This window comes from Geotrypetes seraphini, chromosome 2 (assembly GCF_902459505.1).
Source record: "Geotrypetes seraphini chromosome 2, aGeoSer1.1, whole genome shotgun sequence".
Classification (NCBI taxonomy): Eukaryota; Metazoa; Chordata; class Amphibia; order Gymnophiona; family Dermophiidae; genus Geotrypetes; species Geotrypetes seraphini.
Genome location: NC_047085.1, coordinates 528753488 through 528773553, shown reverse-complemented (window position 1 = coordinate 528773553; position 20066 = coordinate 528753488). Strand labels below are relative to the sequence as shown.

Genomic DNA, 20066 nt, shown 5'->3' with positions numbered 1-20066 from the left:
TTGAGTTGTTTAAGTATTTTCTAGATTTCATGACCTACTTAGAGTTTGCAGAAAATGCAGGATAGAGATTGGTTAAATAAATACATGTGTTGCAGGGGTGTAAATTTATATCCAAGTTGGTTCTTTGCACAGAAATTTTCCCCAGCTCACCACTTGCCTTCCTATGACTGAAACAGCTTTCCAGTGCTTCACCCTCCGCTGCCTTCCCATTGGCTCACAAGAAAAGCCAAACTGGGTCAGCCCGATGGTCCATCCAGCCCAGTCACAACCAGGAAGTCGAGAGGGCAGGATGGCAAGAGATCAGCCAAGGGTATCTTGTTCAAAAAGTCACTTTATTGATGGCTCAAAAGACTCGAAGTCTGTGCCTTTATCAAGAGTCTGGCTTGAATGTGGCACAGTGCTTACGTGCACTCGGGTAGACGCACTGTAGTAAAATCAGAAAAAACTAGTGTCTAAAGTGAAACTAAAGATCACTGTGCCACATTCAAGCCAGACTCTTCAGAAAGGCACAGAGGCCAAAATACTGTCCTTGGCTAATCTCTTGACATCCTGCCCTCACAACTTCCTCGTTGTGTGTGTTTTCATCTCATCATTGAGGCCTGTCTTTGGCTTCCGATTCACCATCTAGCCCAGTATCATAAGAATAAAACCTTAGAGCTGCCATACTGGGAAAGACCACAGGTCCATCATGCCCAGCCCACGTCACAAGTACCTGGCAAGATCCCAAGGACTAAAACAGATTTTATGTTGCTTAACCTAGGAATCAGCAGTGGATTTCCCCAAACCCATCTTAATAATGGCTTATGAATATTTCTTTTAGGAAATTAGTCAAACCATTTTTAAACCCTGCTATGCTAACTGCTTTCACCACATTCTCTGGCAACAAATTCTAGAGTTTAATTGCCCTGTTTCCAACAGTAGCCAATCCAGGACACAAGTACTTGGCAGAATTCCGTGCTACCGATCCCATGGGAAAAAGTGGCTTCTCCCATGTCTATTTCAATAGCAGACTATGGACTTTTCCTCCAGGAACTTGACCAGATACACTAACCACTCTTATCACATGCTCTGGCAATGAGTTCCACGGCTTAACTATTCTTTATGTGAAAGAACAAGAGGGCATTCAGAAAAGTTGAAAGGGGACAGATTCAAAACAAATGCTAGGAAGTTCTTCTGTACCCAACGTGTGGTGGACACCTGAAATGCGCTTCCAGAGGGCGTAATAGGGCAGAGTACGGTACTGGGGTTCAAGAAAGGATTTGACAATTTCCTGCTGAAAAGGGGATAGAGGGGTATAGATAGAGGATTACTGCACAGGTCCTGGACCTATTGGGCCGCCGCGTGAGCGGACTGCTGGGCACGATGGACCTCAGGTCTGACCCAGCAGAGGCATTGCTTATGTTCTTATGTTCTCTTATTTCTTTTAAATGTATTTCTATTTCATTCCATTGAGTGTCTACTGTTCTTTGTATTTTTTGAAAGAGTGAAAAACGGATTCATTTTTCCCGTTCTGAACCACTCAAAATTTTGTAGACCTCAATCATATCCACCTTCAGCCGTCTCGTTTTGAAGCGGAGAAGAGAATATTTCTCGGGGTCAGAGAACATTATTTTGCTCTACGCTTTGATACTTTGGGGATAAAAGATAAATTGTAGTTCCAGTATAAAGACAGTTTAAATCTTAAAAGAGCAAACGTTACTTATTAGCTCTTATGTGCGCTGAGAATCAGAAGCATTTCTGTATCACCTGAAGCTGTTTCATCTCCTCATAGGTTCTCTGCAGTTCTATCTCACTAAATTGTTTGTGTAGTCGATACATCATGGTCACATCAGTCACTGGGTGCACAGAAAAGGCCTTCAGGAAATCGCCCCCGTCTTCCTTTTCTGGGTCCACATTTTTACCAAGCTCGAATGAGAAGTACTGGAGACCCTGCAGAAGGAAAGAGGAAGAGCGAGGAGGTTACTACAGACTTGGGAGAAGAACAACCAAAGAGGCACAAAGTCAGCAACATCTCCATCCTGAATATAAGTTTCCATAAGAAAATCAAGAATATAAGGCAAAGAGCCATTCACGTGTCCATGCTAAATCCCCTCTAGTCCTGGAAAGTCCAAACCCAACCCATCTGCACTAAACAAATGCTGAGAATACAGACAGAGACAAACAAGAGACCAAGAAAAACAGCCAGAGAAATCATCATACACCAAAAATGCTACACAACTGCCTGCAGAGACTCGCAATCAGTGGCACCTCTGTCCTAAATCCACCAAAACTAAGAAAGAAGGCAGAGACCGTCACAGTACTACAGCGAAAGAGAGGCATTCAACCTCCACCCTAAGAAACCCCACAGAAGGATAGGATCAAGAGAGAAAAAAGGAGAGTGGAATTTCCATAGAGGCAAGAGAGACAGATCTATCATAAGCCTAGGGAATGTAGACAGGAGAGACATCTCTAGTCTAAACCTGACTCACTCCTGAAAGACCTGAGGGGTAGTTACTAGGATTCATTAAGGACTATTTTTGGGGGGTGAAATAAAGTTATTGCATTATAATTTTCGCTGTTCTGCAGGAGATATGTGCACCTCATTACTATGAAACTGAACAGCATAAGATGCATTATTCAAAGGAAGAGAGCACCAGCTCTGAGGGCTACTGCATGCTTGGATCTCTCGGGCCGGGGGGGGGGGGGGATCTCTTAAATAGGCCGGGCCTGCACTCGAACGCACCAGTACTCCTGCTCCCACCCCAGCTCCACTCTAGCCACAGCAGGAGAAATATCTCTGTACTGAGGAACTTACTCATGGAAACTGCTCCCCCCGAAAACATCACCCGCCGGATGCAAAATGACTGCGTTCATGTGTAATTTCTAGATATTACACATAAAACCCTCAAGTGACGCTGTACTCTTTTCTTTTTTTTAACATGTTCCTTTATAACAGTGGTCTCAAGCTCTCGGCCCGCCAGGTGCTAATTTGAGGCCCTCGGTATGTTTATCATAATCACAAAAGTAAAATAAAACAGTTTCTTGATCATATGTCTCTTTAGCTATAAATTACAATATCATTATTAAGACTTAGCCAAAAGGAAAGATTTATAAACTATAAAGAGTTTTTTGCCTCATGCAAAATTGTCATTTCTTTCATAAGACATTAACTATTTTTTTCTGAGGCCCTCCAAATCCACAATGTGGCCCTGCAAAGGGTGACAGAGTTCAAAGAAGCGTGGGACGAACACAGAGGATCTAGAATCGTAAAATAATATTAAATATTGAACTAAGGCCAGTACTGGGCAGACTTGCACGGTCTGTGTCTGTATATGGCCGTTTGGTGGAGGATGGGCTGAGGAGGGCTTCAATAGCTGGGAGGGTGTTGATGGGCTGGAGTAGGTTTTAACGGAGATTTCGGCAGTTGAAACCCAAGCACAGTACCGGGTAGAGCTTTGGATTCTTGCCCAGAAATAGCTAAGAAGAAAAAATTTAAAAAATGTAAATTGAATCAGTTTGGGCAGACTGTATGGCCCATTCGGGTCTTTATCTGCCGTCATCTACTATGTTACTATAAAGAGTTTTATCTCATGCAAAATTGTCATTTCTTTCATAAGACATTAACTCTTTTTTTCTGAGGCCCTCCAAGTACCTCCAAATCCACAATGTGGCCCTGCAAAGGGTTGGAGTTGGAGACCAATGCTTTATAATGTACACACAGCCAAATTCAAGGGTTCCCCCTATGGCTTTGGGTTAAATACCCTACAAATTGTGATCGTCCTGGCTTGGAGGTCTCTTTTCCTAGACTCGCTAATGTACGATGAACTGTCTGTAGGTTATAAATCCTTGTTTGGTATCTCTGATTTAGGATGAACAACTGTATGAGTTGAATTCCACTATAGCCCATAGCGTCTTAATTGTTTATATTTATTAAAACTTGATATATCGCCAAATCTTTCATTAGTTCTCAGCGGTTTACATCAGTAAAATCTCAAAAGAAATATAAAACACATGCCATAAAATATGGGCTAGCACACAGAAACACACAACACTCAACATCATATACAAATAATATCTTTAATTCTAATTACTCTGTGTATTTAAGGAGTGCCTGAGGAATTCTCTATAAATATGATCCACTGGCAGAGAATCTGCTCCAAACGCCAACGGAAATGTCTTAAAAGCCTCGATATTTACTTCAGACCTAATATGCCTTGGAAGATAATTCCAAAATAAATAAAAAAGGCTTTATTACGGGTGGATTCTCACCTTGCTGAAGTACCAATCTATTATCCTGCATCGACTGTAACATAAGTAGGAATTGTCAATTAATTCAGATAATCAGTATAAAATGCTTTATGAGTAAGCAAAGCTCTAATGTTTGGGAAAGAGGGGTTACATGACCATATTTATTTTTGTGTCCTACTAACTTTATAGCACTGATGTTAAATTTTGTAAGAAAAGCACGAATCAGAGTGTGAAAACCGTCATTAGCAAACAAACACTTCACAGAACTTAAGGATCTTACGGTAGGACATAAAACCCTTTTTCCTGTGCCAAAGTATCGATGATAATCCTAAAATATTTAAACTTCTCTACGAGGAGTATATCTCTCATCTGAAAATGCAGGAATGTATTAAAAATAGGTACATGTCCTGTCAACCAACAACAAAAACTTTTACCACCTTTGAATTTGCTCAAGACTGGAGAATGGCATGGGGACAAATTTTTCCCGTCCCGTCGAGTTCTTTTCCTGTCCCTGCCCCATCCCTGTGATTAAGGCAGAGCTTACAGGAATGGGGCAGGGACAGGGAGAGCGACAAAACTCAGGGGAAAAAATTGTCCCCATGTCATTCTCTACTCAAGACCTCTAAGAACTGTACTTAAAAACAAGGAAATCAGGTCTATTTTTTGGCTAATTATAATATATCTGCATAGCAATAGACTCTTAATTCCACACTCTTCTATGAATAGTAACAACGGTGCCAGATAAATGTTGAATAAAAGAGGCGACAACTGAATACTCAAACCATTGAAGTCCTGGTCCTACTGTGGATAATCTATTAAGCAACAATTGATGACCTAATATGCCACCGTGAGAATGGACCACTGGTCTGACCCAGTAAGGCTGTTCGTATCAAAAGCTGCTATGAGATCCAATGACAAAACAAATGCATCTCGTTTAATTATTAGGTATGTTACCTTGTAACCTATTCTGAGAATCGACTTAAATAAAGAAGTAGGATTTAGAGATACAGAAAGTAAGGTTGGAGGAAGACATGAGGTCCGTGAACTGGGGTTACCTGGTGCTCGCTGACGCAGCTCAGCCCAAGGAAGTCAACGATGCATCGCCCAAGCCACTCATCTGGCCGGACACTCAGGATATCATTGCGACAACCATCCAGGTGTTTCTGTAGCTTAAGCAGGAGGCTGCGAGAGATGAGATAACCGTAACCGCCATGACAGTATTTGGCTTGTTCATCTCCGCCAATAAACTCTTCTGCGTGGCCCAGGTACAAGTCCTGGTTAATGCTGAAGTGCTTCACCAGGCTCTTGACTCTCTCTGCCTGGGTGTACGTGTCATCCTGTGTGACATAGAACCAGTCGTACTGGGCGAGAAAATGATCGTGGATGTAACGTACGGTCTCGTACATCAGCCAGACTGGGCGCTCATCCCCATGGGACACCACCTGCATACCCTGAGGGACCTTGGCTCCCCTCATGCCAGAGAAGAAGAGCAAGTGATGGAAATGAGGTGCGAGTGTCCGATTCACTGCCACCGCCAGCGTATTCAGGGTATTCTTAGAGGTCAGGATAGCAACAAACAGCCGCTCCCGGAATCCCAGCTCGGTCTGAATGTATCTCGTTCTGTCAACAGCAAGAACACAAAAATAGACTATCAGGAAATTCATAGCCCAAAGCAAAAAACAAACAATGAGAACAAGAAAAATAACTAAAACAAATGAAAACCAGGCTTAAGACTAAAATAAACAGATGTGTTATCTGCTGTTTTCCGAAACTAGCAAGGGCTGTTACAAAGTGAAGCTCTTTTGGAAGACAGTTCCATGCTTGAGGAGCCAAACAAGAACATAAGAACATAAGAACATAAGAAGTTGCCTCCGCTGAGGCAGACCATAGGTCCATCCTGCTCAGCGGTCCGCTCCCGCGGCGGCTCATCAGGCCCATTGTCTGAGCAATGGTCTATACCTATCTATACCCCCCAATCCCTTTTTCTTCTAGGAATCTATCCAAACCTTCTTTGAAACCATTTAATGTTTTCTTGTCTACAACAGCCTCTGGAAGCGCGTTCCATGTGTCCACTACCCTCTGAGTGAAAAAGAACTTCCTAGGGTAGTGGACACAGGTTGGCATCATTTCCTAAAAGAGAAGTCCACCAAGGACAATCTCTTAGGTTTCCGCCCTCATACTGTGGCTTTCTTCAAGGTGTGAAGTGAGGTCTGTAGTTTGTCTATATAGAGGGTCCTCCAACCAGTTTGGCTGGGGCTTGAGGTGACTGAGGCAGGAATGTCTGTTGGTCATGAATTTGAAATTGTGGTGGGGAAGCCCATTGGCCACAACTTTCAATTCTAGTGAGAAAGGTTGGAAATGAATTGGAACGGGGGGGGGGGGGAGGAGGATTTTCTGAGGTCATATCTTAAAACTTTGAGAGGCAGGAAGAAGGTATTTGTCCTCAGCCTCTGTCTTTTGGATGAGCAGTTGCCATGCTTGTCTCCACTGAAGTTCTTGGGGTGTCTTGCTATCTCTATTTCCTCTTTGACTCTTCTCGGCCACCAACGGTCTTCTTTCTCCACGACTGGGTCCTGCCAATGGACTTTCCTGCCTCAATCACCAGCCAATCAGGTTTGAGGACCTACTACTGTATATACAAAGGCACACCCTGCAATAAGCCACAGCAAGATGGCTGCCACATCAGTTTTATCTATGCAGACACAGCGAGCCACGGCCAAGTGCAATGATCATAATCTTTAAGACATCTGATTTCATGGATCTCTTGAATTCTTAATCCAACATGTGTTCTGGTTTTTATTTATGTGAATCAGCTGCTGTGTTACGTCAGGGGTGTCGTGGTGCCCCTGCCTCCCTCCCCTTACCTCCTTCTGAATTTAATGCTTGAAAGCAGCTGCGGTTATTTTTGCCCCCTCATCATTATCCAGCTTTTCAAGCTGACTTTTGCCTTCTGTCCCTTGGTTTGCTGTGATGATGTGAATGAGAAATGTTTTTGCTGTCTCCTTACTGCAACAAGAGTTAGCTGCAAATTTGAGATTGAGATCACACCGCCCTTGCCCTGGCTTAGGAGTGAGGTTCATTCCAGTCATTTGGAGACATACAGTGCAAACCCTGAACAGGGAACTTATCCATATCATTGGTGGACCTCGCCCAGTTACGCCAATAAGTACATCTGGATAAAATTATCCCCATAAGGTTTGGACAGCTGGGGGGTTTACAAGCAATGAGGGAGGGACTGGACTTGTAGACCGCCTTTTTGTAGTTTTTACAACCACACTCAAAGCATTTTCCCTGTCTGTGCCAGTGGAGGATTAAGTGACTTGCCCAAGGTCACAGTGAGCAGCGTGCTGAGGTTGTAGCTCTAACCACTGCGCCACGCTCTCCTCCGCCAATGTTTTCAGGTCCTTTTTCCAGTCTGCTTTGTAGCTTTCTAGGTCAGCACAGTTTTGGGAAAACGATTTGGCACTGGTTGATGAGCAGACTAATTGCTTACTGTGGTTGTGCAATACCGTACTGTCCGGTATTTATTTTCTTTAAGGATGTTACTTCTAAAAGCAGCGCTGCAAATAAAAAACACATGTGAATGTTCCATATGGTTTTTGTCAAGTTCTGTCCCAGTTTTTCTCATAGGACTAATTCTTCACTTTCCATGGCTTTTGAGGGATCACAGGTATGGCTGGAACCTAACGTCTATTTTCCTATAGAAACTTTGTTTCCTTATTTGCAAATTTGCGTTTCAACAAAGATGATGAGGAACCAAAGTGCCGCAAATAGTGAGAACACACTGTATGTATCTGACCAGGCTCAACCGAGGAAACTTTAGGCCAAGGCCCAGAAGCCAATGGCAGCCCCTGGAGACCTCTGTGGCGGCTCTCCTCGTTATTCTCTCTAACCAAGCTCATGACGCAAAGGGGAAAGTGGATGGGAGGAAAAGCCACATGCTCAAAGGAGGAAACATTTCTCAGTAGATGAAGAGAATGCATTTGGAAATGCCGACCTCCTTCAGAGAGGCTGGTGGGCTAGATGTCATTGGCATCCACTAGTCAGTAGTGTCGCAGCTTAAAAATCAACAAAGACCACTGCTTTAGACAGAATGAATTGGCCACCGGGCTTGATGAACCATTGGTCTGACCCAGTGAAAAAAACCCCAAATCATCAAATAGAGAAAAGGAAGTCCAAAGTCAACATTCACTCAAAAGATTATCATCCATCCCAAATGGCGAATGCAGCTTCTGGTGCTGAATATCCAAGCATGAGCGCTGACCCACAGACAATTTGAACAGAACCCAACTATCGTACGAGGAAAGGCTGAAAAATTTGCGGCTGTACTCACTCGAGGAACGTAGGGAGAGAGGAGACATGATCGAGACGTTTAAGTATATTACCGGCCATATCGAGATGGAAGAAGAGATTCTCTTTCTCAAAGGACCTTCAGCCACAAGAGGGCATCCGCTCAAACTCAGAGGCGGGAAATTTCATGGCGACACCAGCAAATATTTCTTCACCGAGAGAGTGGTTGATCCTTGGAACGAGCTTCCGGTGCAGGTGATCGAGGCAAACAGCGTGCAAGAATTTAAGAGCAAATGGGATATCCATGTGGGATCCCTTAGAGGGTTAAGCCAAGGGAACCTGTCACCAGGAGTGGGATCCTTAGGATAGTAGACTTGGGGGTGGGTCAGTAGAGTGGGCAGACCTGATGGGCTATGGCCCTTATCTGCCGTCATCTTCTATGTTTCTATTCCGGAGGAACCTGAAAACTCAACCACATGATCACCACACGTACCTTATTTCTTTTGCTAATGTGATTAGGGCCTTCTCCTCCTTCCCCTTCCCTCCCTTTATGCCACAGACACCCTTTTCCCACTGCAGGTCGCCTTGAATTGTTTTAGGTTTGCACAACGCACAGATATTAGATTTGAAGTGAACTGGGCTCTGTCTGTTTAACCTATATCCTGATTTATGCAGTCATTTGGCCAGTTAGCGGATTGAATATCGCCATTAACCAGCTAACTTGCCGTTCCACCTTGCTCCACCCATGGCCCTGGCCATAATCTAGCCAGTTAGGGCATGGCCGGTTAGCAGGCAGACAGCCCCACGCAAGTGATTTAAAGGGCCATTTAACATAATATTTGTGTACTGCAAAACCATATGGATCCTTGCAGTTAAACTGGACATCAGGCAGTGCATTATAAAAGAATGTATCATACATGATAAATGATGATCATATATGATGCAGAAGTAAATCGGTGGAGAATGGAGTCCCAGATAGCTGCTTGATATGAGAGCAATCCGTTATAAAACCGGGGAAATCAAACATTGACATATGTGAGGAATGTCGAAAACTAGAAAACTGAAAATGGTCTATTACAGTGATTCCCAACCCTGTCCTGGAGGAACACCAGGCCAATCGGGTTTTCAGGCTAGCCCTAATGAATATGCATGAGAGAGATTTGCATATGATGGAAGTGATAGGCATGCAAATTTGCTTCATGCATATTCATTAGGGCTAGCCTGAAAACCCGATTGGCCTGGTGTTCCTCCAGGACAGGGTTGGGAACCACTGGTCTATTAGGTACCCTGCTCTGCCTTATAGCAGGGGTAGGCAATTCCGGTCCTCGAGAGCCGGAGCCAGGTCAGGTTTTCAGGATATCCACTATGAATATGTATGAGATGGATTTGCATGTACTGCCTCCTTGAGATGCAAATCTATCTCATGTATATCCTGAACAGCTCTCGAGGACCGGAATTGCCTACTCTGGCCTCGATGGGAAGCCAATGCAGCTCTCGATCTGCCTTTTTTAATCTACAAATGAAATGTAGGGCGGTGGTGGAACATCGACCCAGTTGTTGTCAGGCCCTTGGATCTCTGTGGGTATTGGCAGCTTAGGACCAAACAGAACAAAAAAAAACAGATCTCTTACCTTAACACTTTCTTATATGGTTTGTTTGGATCCCGGTAGTATGGCACAATCCTCGGCTTAAAGTCATCCACGTCTGGCACCGGTCCTGCATCTTGATCTTTTCCCACATAGAATTCATTGTCCTCCCTTTTATTCACGCAGGGGTCCTCGCCATCGCCCTGGATCCAGGAGACCCTGAGAAGACTGAGGCTGCACCCCAAAGAGAGGCCCAGGATGAGCGGCAGTGCTGGCCGCAGGAGGGAAAGCGCTACGGCGAGACGCATGGCAGACACAATATGGAGGACTTCAGATAAGATGTGTCTTGCTCAAGAGTCTGAGAGTAACCCAGTGCTTTGGTTGTGACTGAAGAGGACCCGATAGAAGACGACTCCAGTTGTCCAGGAGATGTTGTACCTAAAGAAGAATCACAGGTTTCAAAGAAAGAGACCTCCACTGATAAATGGAGAAAAGCTAGAGGCATTAGTGAGAGAAGCAAGTAATCGTGTTACGCTCTCATCTATAGAATTGCCAGGCATCACAGAAATGTCAGGGCAGGCAGGCCAGATCTTGGTGCAGCACAAAAACCAGGAGAGAACTAACTGCTCGAGAGCCAAACGAGAAAAAGACACCAGCGCACTCTTATCGTGTTAATCCCATTTCCAGGGTCCAAATATCTTCCTCTTCCACAGCACAAGTACATTGGTGATTGGGTGGGGGCAATGATGGCATGGGAAGAGCTCAGCAGAAATAGGGCTGCATGCAACAAGCAATCAGGTCTGGATAAGTTGCAACTGTCTACAACAATGTAGCTGCAAATGGAGTGGGGGGTGCAATTTATGTGTGTAAGGGGTGAAGTGTGGACTTGGAGAAAAGGGTTACACTGTGGGCAGTGTGTGTGAGGGATCAGAGTTTGTACATGTAAAGGAAAACTTGACCGCAGGAAGAGGCTACGAAAAAGTGTTTTTCAGGGTTGAGCTGCAAATAATATCTGTCAGGAAAGAACAGCCGCAGGCAATATGCATCAAAGAAGTCAACTTCTGGCACTAGAGAAAGCTTTAGGCCCCGAGTGCTCAGAGCAGGCTTAGCACCTAGACCCCATGGGATTCCTTTTCCTTCTTCAGTCAGGTCAAATGGAAAAGGCACGCTCGGTGATCTGCTAAATTTTCACAGAGCTGCACAGCCCTGTCACCCCCCCCACATTTCTAGCTACCCGAGGTCCTCTTTTTTCCATGTCTCCTTTAGGCTTCCAGCTTTCTCTTATTTCTATGTTATCTGTGCTTCCTTTCAGCCCAAGTTTTTTCTGTCTTGCAAGCAATGATTTTACAAGCTGGCTTTCCCCCTTCCCTTCTGTGGCTCTTAATCTCCCCAGAACTTCGAGCTGTCTCTCTGCCTGTGTGCTCAGAGTGATCTCTTACTGCACTCAGTATACTGCGCTAACTCTCATCCCATGAGTTCTGTGCTGTCTCACACCACCCCCGTTATTTTAAGCTTTTTCCTCTTCTCTGTGTTGACTGCAGGTTTCTGGAGAAAAAACCCAACGCAGCTAAATTTTAATCATGTAAATCCTGGGCATAGATGTTAAGGGGGAGGTGGGAGGTCCTGCTCTTCTGGATATAATCACTCTGTCCCCTGGCAAGCTATACTCCACAACAGGAGGGTCCTGGTTCTTCCCAAGATCTTGTAACTCAGGCCTGCAGAAGGAAATCCTGGTGCTTCTCTCCAGCCTCAATACGCAGCTCAGTGATGTGACAGGTCCCACATTTGTTCAGCCTCAGAATAAAGCTCAGCACTAGAAAACAAGTTTCCCGTTCTGTCCACTCTCGGTATAAACCCAAAGCTGCAAAAGACACTTCTAGTTCTTCCAGCCTCAGAATAAGGCTCAGCGCTGTGATGGGAGAGTCCTGGTGTCCAGCCTCAGAATAAGGTTCAGTGCTGTGATGGGAGAGTCCTGGTTCTGTCCAGCCTCAGAATAAAGCTCAGCGCTGTGATGGGAGAGTCCTGGTGTCCAGCCTCAGAATAAGGCTCAGCGCTGTGATGGGAGAGTCCTGGTTCTGTCCAGCCTCAGAATAAGGCTCAGAGCTCTGATGGGAGAGTCCTGGTGTCCAGCCTCAGAATAAGGTTCAATGCTGTGATGAGAGAGTCCTGGTTCTGTCCAGCCTCAGAATAAGGCTCAGAGCTGTGAAAGGAGAGTCCTGGTTCTGTTCAGCCTCAGAATAAGGTTCAGTGCTGTGACAGGAGAGTCCTGGTTCTGTCCAGCCTCAGAATAAGGTGCTCAGCGCTGTGACGGGAGAGTCCTGGTTCTGTCCAGCCTCAGAATAAGGCTCAGCTCTGTGACGGGAGAGTCCTGGTTCTGTCCAGCCTCAGAATAAGGCTCAGCGCTCTGATGGGAGAGTCCTGGTGTCCAGCCTCAGAATAAGGCTCAGCGCTCTGATGGGAGAGTCCTGGTGTCCAGCCTCAGAATAAGGTTCAGTGCTGTGATGAGAGAGTCCTGGTTCTGTCCAGCCTCAGAATAAGGCTCAGCGCTGTGATGGGAGAGTCCTGGTGTCCAGCCTCAGAATAAGGCTCAGCTCTGTGACGGGAGAGTCCTGGTTCTGTCCAGCCTCAGAATAAGGCTCAGCGCTCTGATGGGAGAGTCCTGGTGTCCAGCCTCAGAATAAGGTTCAATGCTGTGATGAGAGAGTCCTGGTTCTGTCCAGCCTCAGAATAAGGTGCTCAGCGCTGTGATGAGAGAGTCCTGGTTCTGTCCAGCCTCAGAATAAGGTGCTCAGCGCTGTGATGAGAGAGTCCTGGTTCTGTCCAGCCTCAGAATAAGGTGCTCAGCGCTGTGATGAGAGAGTCCTGGTTCTGTCCAGCCTCAGAATTAGGTGCTCAGCGCTGTGATGAGAGAGTCCTGGTTCTGTCCAGCCTCAGAATAAGGTGCTCAGCGCTGTGAAAGGAGAGTCCTGGTTCTGTCCAGCCTCAGAATAAGGCTCAGAGCTGTGAAAGGAGAGTCCTGGTTCTGTCCAGCCTCAGAATAAGGCTCAGAGCTGTGAAAGGAGAGTCCTGGTTCTGTCCAGCCTCAGAATAAGGTGCTCAGCGCTGTGACGGGAGAGTCCTGGTTCTGTCCAGCCTCAGAATAAGGTGCTCAGCGCTGTGATGAGAGAGTCCTGGTTCTGTCCAGCCTCAGAATAAGGTGCTCAGCGCTGTGAAAGGAGAGTCCTGGTTCTGTCCAGCCTCAGAATAAGGCTCAGAGCTGTGAAAGGAGTATCCTGATGAGCTCAGGGTGTAGATCCTGCTTCTTCCCTGATATCTGATCTGAGTGCAGGGAAAGCAGCTGGAGCTGAAAGATGCCACCTCACTGCACAGCTCCCAAGCTGCAGAGCCTCAGCCCCCTCCTCCTCCAGCAACCTGACACTCTCCCAGCTCTTCTGACATCATAGGCTTTACTGCTCCCACTACCCTCTCTATGGTCTCTAACCTTTCTGTCTCTCTTCTCTATGATCTGCAGCCCCCACATGTTCATATCGATGATCCACCCTCTCTAGCTCTCCCTTCTACTCTATGATCTGGATGCAAAGTCAGATTTACTGTTATTGGCATGACATTCTATCCACATGTTCATATCTATGATCCATCCTCTCTAGCTCTCCCTTCTTCTCTATGATCTCTATGCAGTCAGATTGAATTTCTTTTCTTTTTTTTAATTAAAAATATATTTGTATATTTGTTAGAAAGAAATTCAAGTGATGTATTTAATTTTAAATGTTTTATTTGTACACTTGTAAGATTAAAAAATGAATGAAGAATTAAAAATAAATAAATAAATTCAAAATATTACAAGTAATTGGAAAAACTGCAGTAGATTAAATTATACCTTCTGGTGGAATTCATTGTGTCACATTTATAAAATGGAAAGCATAATAGCTACTCAAAAAGGGTATTATAATAAATTTTAAAATATCTGGGGGCCATTTTTTTTTTTTAAATTATTCTTTATTCATTTTTTAATCTTACAACAAGTGTACAAATAATAAAACATTTAAAATTAAATACATCACTTGAATTTCTTTCTAGTATAACATCAAATAAATAAATTTATTCCCTTCCCACCCACCCTTTCCTTTAGCATTCAATTAAAAGTATACAAATATAAATATTCTTTACTATTGATTAAACCTATAGTAAAACTTTAATTCACCCTCCCCCCCCCCCCCCGTTTGCAAATATACTTTCAATAGAAAATGTTGTCTACTCATTACAGTAAGTCATCAATGGCCCCCAGATCTTTTTAAATTTATTATAATACCCTTTTTGAATAGCAATTATGCTTTCCATTTTATAAATGTGACATAACGAATTCCACCAGAAGGTATAATTTAATCTACCTCAGTTTTTCCAATTACTTGTGATATTTTGAATGGCAACCCCTGTCTTTTTGTTCTCATTGATATACCGAATAGAATCGTATCATATGATAATGCTACATGATTCTCTAATAAACAATTAATTTGGGACCAAATTGATTTCCAAAAGGCCATGATAAAGGGACAATAGAATAATAAATGATCTAGAGTCCCTGCTTCAAGTTTACAATGCCAGCATCTATTAGACTTAGAGCTGTCTAACTTTTGTAATCGAACTGGGGTCCAAAATGCTCTATGCAACAGAAAGAACCAAGTTTGTCTCATAGATGCATACACTGTACACCTCATCCTCCAAGACCAAATTCGTGGTCATTTGATGCTTAATCTCAATGCTCCAAATATCTTTGAGGCCAGTCTTTGTTTTTTTATTTATAAATCCTGTTATCAATTTATACCACTATGCGGCTTGGTGTCCCAAGAAATCCGCCTGAAAGCACAAGAATTCCAGACTCTGAATAGCCTGCTTCAGTTGCAACCATTTAAAACTTTGTGTTTTATTAAGACCATATTTTTGCTGCAACTGTGAAAAATCAAGCAGTTTATCATTTAAAATAACATCGTTAAAAACCCGTATGCCTGCAATAATCCAATGCTTCCAGACGACTTTAAATCCGCCAATTTGAATCTTGGAGTTAAGCCATATAGATTGATTTGTTGATTTTAGTATTGGGTTAAGTGTTAAATTACTGATATATCGTAATGTTTTCCATGTGTCCATTAATATTCTATTATCTTTATATAATCTAGGCATCTTAATACTGAGAACTTGACATAAATGTAAAGGGAACATGAGTCGCCATTCCAAATATAACCAATCTGGGACATTTTCCTTGAGCTCGGGTGGGATCCAATACATACCCTGGCGTAGAATATAGGCTTGATGATACCTATAAAAATTTGGGAAATTTACCCCACCCTCCCTAATTGATTTTTGTAGAGATACTAAAGCAATTCTAGGCCTTTAACCCAGCCAAATAAATTTTGTAAGAATACCATTTAACTTTTTATAAAAGGACCCATGATATCATACTCATTTGGTAACAAACCACAGGCAATATCATCATTTGAATAGTTTGAACTCTCCCCCACCAAGAAAGATGCAAAGGATTCCATTGCTCACACATTTCTGTTACTTTTTTTAATAAAAGTTTTTCACTCTCTTTTACCGTGTCATCAAGTGTATTTTTAATCCAAATACCTAAATATTTTAATCCATCTTCTTTCCATACAAAGGAAAATGAGTCAAATAGTCCTTTAGTACATTGCACATTAAGTGGCAGAATTTCTGATTTACTCCAATTGATCTTATATCCTGAAAATTTTCAAAATTTCTCTATCAGTTCAAGCAAGCATGGCATGGAAGTTTCTGGATTCCTCAAATAAAGCAGTATATCATCTGCATAGGCAGAGACTTTGTATTCCCAGTCTGTACGAATAATACCCTGTATCCCCTTTGCTTGTTGAATAGCTAATAACAAGGGTTCTAACACAATATCAAAAAGCAAAGGAAATAATGGACAGCCTTGTCTAACCCCCCTCCGCAAGTTAAAACACTCTGATAAATTATTATTAATATACAATTTTTAAGTTGGGGAGTTATACAATGATTGAATCATTTGTATAAATCCAGAACCTATACCAAACCATTCTAGAGCTTGATACATAAAGGTCCATTTAACCTGATCAAAAGCTTTCTCTGCATCCAAGGACACAGAGAAAGCTGGTTCATTCATGGCTTTTGTTAAATTTAACATATGAAAAGCCAACCTGGTATTACTAGAGGAATGCCTCTTTGCAACAAATCCAGTTTGGTGCATATCAATAATAAAAGGGAGAGCCTTAGCCAACCGTAAAGCCAATGTTTTAGCTAAAAGTTTTCCATCTACATTAATTAGTGAAATAGGCCTGTAGTTTGAAACCAAAGTTGAATCTTTATTTGGCTTTGGTAAAACGATTGTTAATGATTCTGCCATAGTACCTGTGATGCAACCTTTAGTTAGTTGATACTGATATAAATTTAATAAATAGGGTAATAGGGTGACTTTGTTGTTTTGAACATATCGGACTTTGAAATGGCTGGGTCTTAATAAATGGAGATGATTTGACTTTAAAAAAATGTTCGCTGAAGAAGAAAGGGTTAAATTTTTTACAGTTTAACTGCTAAACTTTAAAATGGAGTATGGAGTCTTCATATGTGGCTATCTGATTGGTCAGTTTCCTTTGATCCCGCCTCAATGTATATTTCCGGTGAGGATGTCACTTAGCATGATACAACTGAATATATTATTTTAATCGGATTAGCAACGGTGGCTTCAAATTTTTTTTTTGTAATATATCGCCAAAGCCATGATAGTTCGAGGCGGTTTACAATAAGAGGTGCTGGACAAACAGCGAAGTGGTACAATATAGTGAAGTGGTACAATACAAAGTCATCGTATTTGAGGTACAGTGATACATTATAAGATAATTAGGTTACAATCGATTGAACAAATTTGTTTTTTATTGCTTTTCTAAAATTGAAGTAGGATGAGGAATGCATGATAATGTTACCCAGCCAGTCATTCCATTTACCTGCCTAGGAGGCAAGAGTTTTGTCCAAAAATCTTTTGTAGCAGCAATCCTTTAAGGATGGGAAGGAGAACATGTGAATTCTGCGTGTGGGCCTAATAGGACTGTCCAGATGAAATTGAGAAACCAGGTTATTTATTTGATGGATAACATAAAATAAATAAATTTATTCCCTCCCCACCCACCCTTTCCTTTATTTATTTATTTTTTTAAAAATTATTTATTCATTTTTAATCTTACATCAAGTGTACTTTCCTTTAGCATTTAATCAAAAATATAAAAAAAATAAATATTATTTTCTATTGATTAAACCTAGAGTAAACTTTAATTCACCCTCCTCCCCCATTTGCAAATACTGTATACTTTCAATAGAAAATGGTATCTACTCATTACAGTAAGTTGTCAATGGCCCCCAGATCTTTTTTTTTCTTTATTAATTTTTTAATCTTACAACAAGTATACAAATAATTAAATAGATCTTTTTAAATTTATAGGTTTAATCAATAGTAAAGAATATTTATATTTGTATATTTTTGATTGAATGCTAAAGGAAAGGGTGGGTGGGAAGGGAATAAATTTATTTATTTGATGTTATACTAGAAAGAAATTCAAGTGATGTATTTAATTTTAAATGTTTTATTATTTGTACACTTGTTGTAAGATTAAAAAATGAATAAAGAATTAAAAAAAAAAAAAAAATGTATTATAATACCCTTATAATGCCATTCAAATTATCACAAGTAATTGGAAAAACTGCAGTAGATTAAATTATACCTTCTGGTGGAATTAATTGCCATATAAGAACATAAGCATTGCCTCTGCCAGGTCAGACCAGGGGTCCATCGTGACCAGCAGTCCGCTCCCGCGGCGGCCCCCCCAGGTCCTTGACCTTTAGGTTCCAACCACCTACATTGTTTGTGCCCTAATCCTGAAGTGCCCTGTATAATAACCTATCTATACCTTGTAATCCCTTTCTCCTTCAAGAAGTCATCCAAGCACTATTTGAAACCCAACATTGTTCTCTGTCAAGTTTCAAGTTTCAAGTTTATTAAGTCTTGATGAATCGCCTATATAATTTGCTAGGCGATGTACAATAAAAATAACATGTATTAATAAATGAAACAAGTACAATGTTAAAAATGACATAAAAACAAATATGTTGTATAGACAAGAAACATACTTTACAAACTAATCAAAAACCTAAATTCACAATAATGTGAGGGTAAAACATACAAGACATGTGAGGCTAAATAGGGAAATAGTTACAATTTTGATAGAAGAGAAGAAGAAACATAAAAGGGAAAAACAAAAGGTGGGTAAGAGGTGGCTGTTTTGTTTTTTTTTTTTTAAAAAGAAAAAAAACCGAAAATGTATATAAGATTGTCAATTTTTACTACTCATAATAACCATACGCATCTTTGAAAAGAAAAGTTTTTAGCATTTTTTTAAACTGAGTTAGGTCTTTTAGTTCTCTGATGTGTTGGGGTAAAAGATTCCATGATTGAGGGGCATTAACTGAGAACATATCCTGTCTTCTGGTTCCTATCATTTTAATAGATGGAACTGTAAGAAGATTAGTTGAGGAAGAACGAAGTGAGCATGTCGTACTATAAGGAATAAGCCATCTGTTAATGAATTGGGGTTCATTGTAATTTAAAGCTTTGAACACCAAAAGCAACAATTTAAAGGTGAATCGATGGCTTATAGGAAGCCAATGAGATTTAACTAACAGCGGAGTAACGTGGTCGTATTTTTTTGCTTTGTGAATTAGTTTCACGGCGGTGTTTTGTATGAGCTGCAGCCTTCTTTTTTCTTTTAGAGTTATATTAATGAGAAGAGAATTGCAATAGTCTAGTTTAGTCATAATGAGGGAATGAATGAGAATGTTGATTGCTTCTGGTTCTAAGAATTTAGTTAGTGATCGAATCAAACGAAGTTTGTAGAAACAAGATCTAACTATATTGTCCTATCACTTCTCTTGGAAGCGCATTCCAGGTGTCCACCACCCTCTGAGTGAAGAAGAACTTCCTAGCATTTGTCTTGAATCTGTCTCCTTTCAGTTTTTCTGAATGCCCTCTTGTTTTTTATGTCCCCGCTAGCCTGAAGAATCTGTCCCTCTCCACCTTCTCCATGCCTTTCATGATTTTATAAGTCTCTAGCATGTCCCCTCTAAGTCTCCAATTTTCTAGGGTAAAGAGCCCCAGCTTCTCTAACCTTTCGGTATATGCAAGGTTTTCCATGCCCTTAATCATCTTTGTTGCTCTTCTCTGGACTAGAGAGTTGCGCGGGGACAGAAATCCTACCAGTCCCCACCCGTCCCTGCCAAAGTCCCACCCGTCCCCGTGAGGAATCCCACCCGTCCTCACCTGTCCCAGTGAGGAATCCCTCCATCCCCACCCTTCCCTCCGACATCAGCGCTGACATCGTGTAAGACTTCCGATCAGCTGTGTGCTGCGGCAGGGCAGGTAGGGAGAAGATGAGCCTCGCGAATATATCCAACCCCGCAGGAACCCCGCGACCCTAGGGGGCATCCCCACGGGATCCCCGTGACCCGAAGGGGGAACCTGCGGTATTCCCGTCGTCCCCATGCAGCTCTCTACTCTGGACCCTCTCGAGCATCGCCATATCCTTCTTAAGGTGCGGCGACCAGTATTGGACGCAGTACTCCAGATGCAGGCACACCATTGCTCAATACAGCGGCAGGATAACTTCTTTCGTTCTGGTAGTGATACCTTTTTTGATAATGCCCAACATTCTGTTCGCCTTTTTTGAGGCCGCTGCACATTGTGCCACTGGCTTTATCGTAGTATCCACCAATACCCCCAAGTCCTTTTCTAGGTTGCCTTCTCCCACTACCCTCCCTCCCATCGTATAGCTGTACATCGGGTTCCCTTTCCCTATGTGCAAGACTTTACATTTCTCTACATTGAAGCTCATCTGCTATCTTTTTACAAAAATCAATTGAGGA

The 20066-nt window shown here is 42.3% G+C and overlaps 1 protein-coding gene across 1 annotated transcript in view; it reads right to left on the bottom strand.

The window, feature by feature from the left end:
• Positions 1 to 13590, bottom strand: part of CHPF2 (chondroitin polymerizing factor 2) — a 33077-nt gene extending 19487 nt beyond the window's left edge. Inside the window, exons 1-3 of the mRNA XM_033932754.1 lie at positions 10149 to 13590; positions 5283 to 5847; positions 1747 to 1929 (exon numbers count right to left, since the gene is read on the bottom strand). Coding sequence (XP_033788645.1) covers positions 1747 to 1929; positions 5283 to 5847; positions 10149 to 10411 — 1011 coding nt within the window. The 5' untranslated portion in view covers positions 10412 to 13590. The remainder of the gene's footprint in view (positions 1 to 1746; positions 1930 to 5282; positions 5848 to 10148) is intronic.
• Between the last annotated feature and the right edge of the window lie 6476 nt (positions 13591 to 20066).